Source organism: Cyprinodon variegatus, unplaced genomic scaffold (genome assembly GCF_000732505.1).
Source record: "Cyprinodon variegatus isolate N-32 unplaced genomic scaffold, C_variegatus-1.0 Scaffold1768, whole genome shotgun sequence".
In the NCBI taxonomy this organism is placed as follows: Eukaryota; Metazoa; Chordata; class Actinopteri; order Cyprinodontiformes; family Cyprinodontidae; genus Cyprinodon; species Cyprinodon variegatus.
Window position 1 is genome coordinate 73,534 of NW_015152221.1, and position 1,379 is coordinate 74,912.

At 50.5% G+C, this 1,379-nt stretch overlaps 1 protein-coding gene across 1 annotated transcript in view; it reads left to right on the forward strand.

Moving 5' to 3' along the window:
- rabl6 (RAB, member RAS oncogene family-like 6) overlaps positions 1-1,379 on the forward strand; it is a 20,474-nt gene that overhangs the window by 12,396 nt on the left and 6,699 nt on the right. Inside the window, exon 9 of the mRNA XM_015404500.1 lies at positions 707-892. Coding sequence (XP_015259986.1) covers positions 707-892 — 186 coding nt within the window. The remainder of the gene's footprint in view (positions 1-706; positions 893-1,379) is intronic.

A 1,379-nucleotide genomic window follows, 5' to 3' on the forward strand; every position in this document is an offset into this window, starting at 1 on the left:
GGAAGCAACAGGAAGTCAGGGAATCCAGCCGGAAGCAACAGGAAGTCAGGGAATCCAGCCGGAAGCAACACGAAGTCAGGGAATCCAGCCGGAAGCAACATGAAGTCAGGGTATCCGGCCGAAAGCAACAGGAAGTCAGGGAATCCGGCCGGAAGCAACAGGAAGTCAGGGAATCCAGCCGGAAGCAACAGGAAGTCAGGGAATCCAACCAGAAGCAACAGGAAGTCAGGGAATCCAGCCAGAAGCAATAGGAAGTCAGGGAATCCAACCAGAAGCAACAGGAAGTCAGGGAATCCAGCCGGAGGCAACAGGAAGTCAGGGAATCCAGCCGGAGGCAACAGGAAGTCAGGGAATCCAGCCGGAAGCAACATGAAGTCAGGGAATCCAACCAGAAGCAACAGGAAGTCAGGGAATCCAGCTAGAAGCAACAGGAAGTCAGGTAATCCAGCTGGAAGCAACAGGAAGTCAGGTAATCCATCTGGAAGCAACAGGAAGTCAGGGAATCCAGCTGGAAGCAGACAGCGGCCATCTTTGTTAGCTGATGGTTTGGATTGATCAGCAAAGGGATGGTCTTTGACACATGCAGGATATTTATTGAACCAAAGCTGAAGGCCTCGATAAACAGACCTTTGGTGGAGGAGGAGGAGGAGGAGGATGATGATGATGATGATGAAGGGACATTCCTCCTGTTCTTGTTTGGATGCAGTGATGGAGAGAGCAGAGGGAACCCCATGGTTTCTGCTTTCCAAGATGAGCTGGATCCTGATGACACCAGTCTTCCCCAGGTCAGGAGCCTGCCCCACAGTAAAGACATCTCTTTGAGCAGTGAGGAAGAGGAGGAGGTGGCCCCCCCAGTCACTCTGGACCAGGACAGCGATCCTGACCTAAAAGCGTAAGCTAAACCAATGATGAATATAACTGATGTGATTCCTTCCAAAGTTCCTTTATGCAGCCATGACCTGAACGCTCCTCCTCTGGCTGTAAGTCAGTGTTCTTCCCAGTGAAGGAAGAGCTGACCAGTAGAGGAAGAACTTCCTAGTAGAGGAAGAACTTCCTAGTAGAGGAAGAACTTCCTAGTAGAGGAAGAACTGACCATTAGAGGAAGAACTTCCTAGTAGAGGAAGAGCTGACCATTAGAGGAAGAACTTCCTAGTAGAGGAAGAGCTGACCAGTAGAGAAAGAACTTCCTAGTAGAGGAAGAGCTGACCAGTAGAGGAATAACTTTCTAGTAGAGGAAGAGCTGACCAGTAGAGGAAGAGCTGACCAGTAGAAGAAGAGCTGACCAGTAGAGGAAGAACTTCCTAGTAGAGGAAGAGCTGACCGGTAGAGGAAGAGCTGACCGGTAGAGGAAGAGCTGACCGGTAGAGGAAGAGCTGACC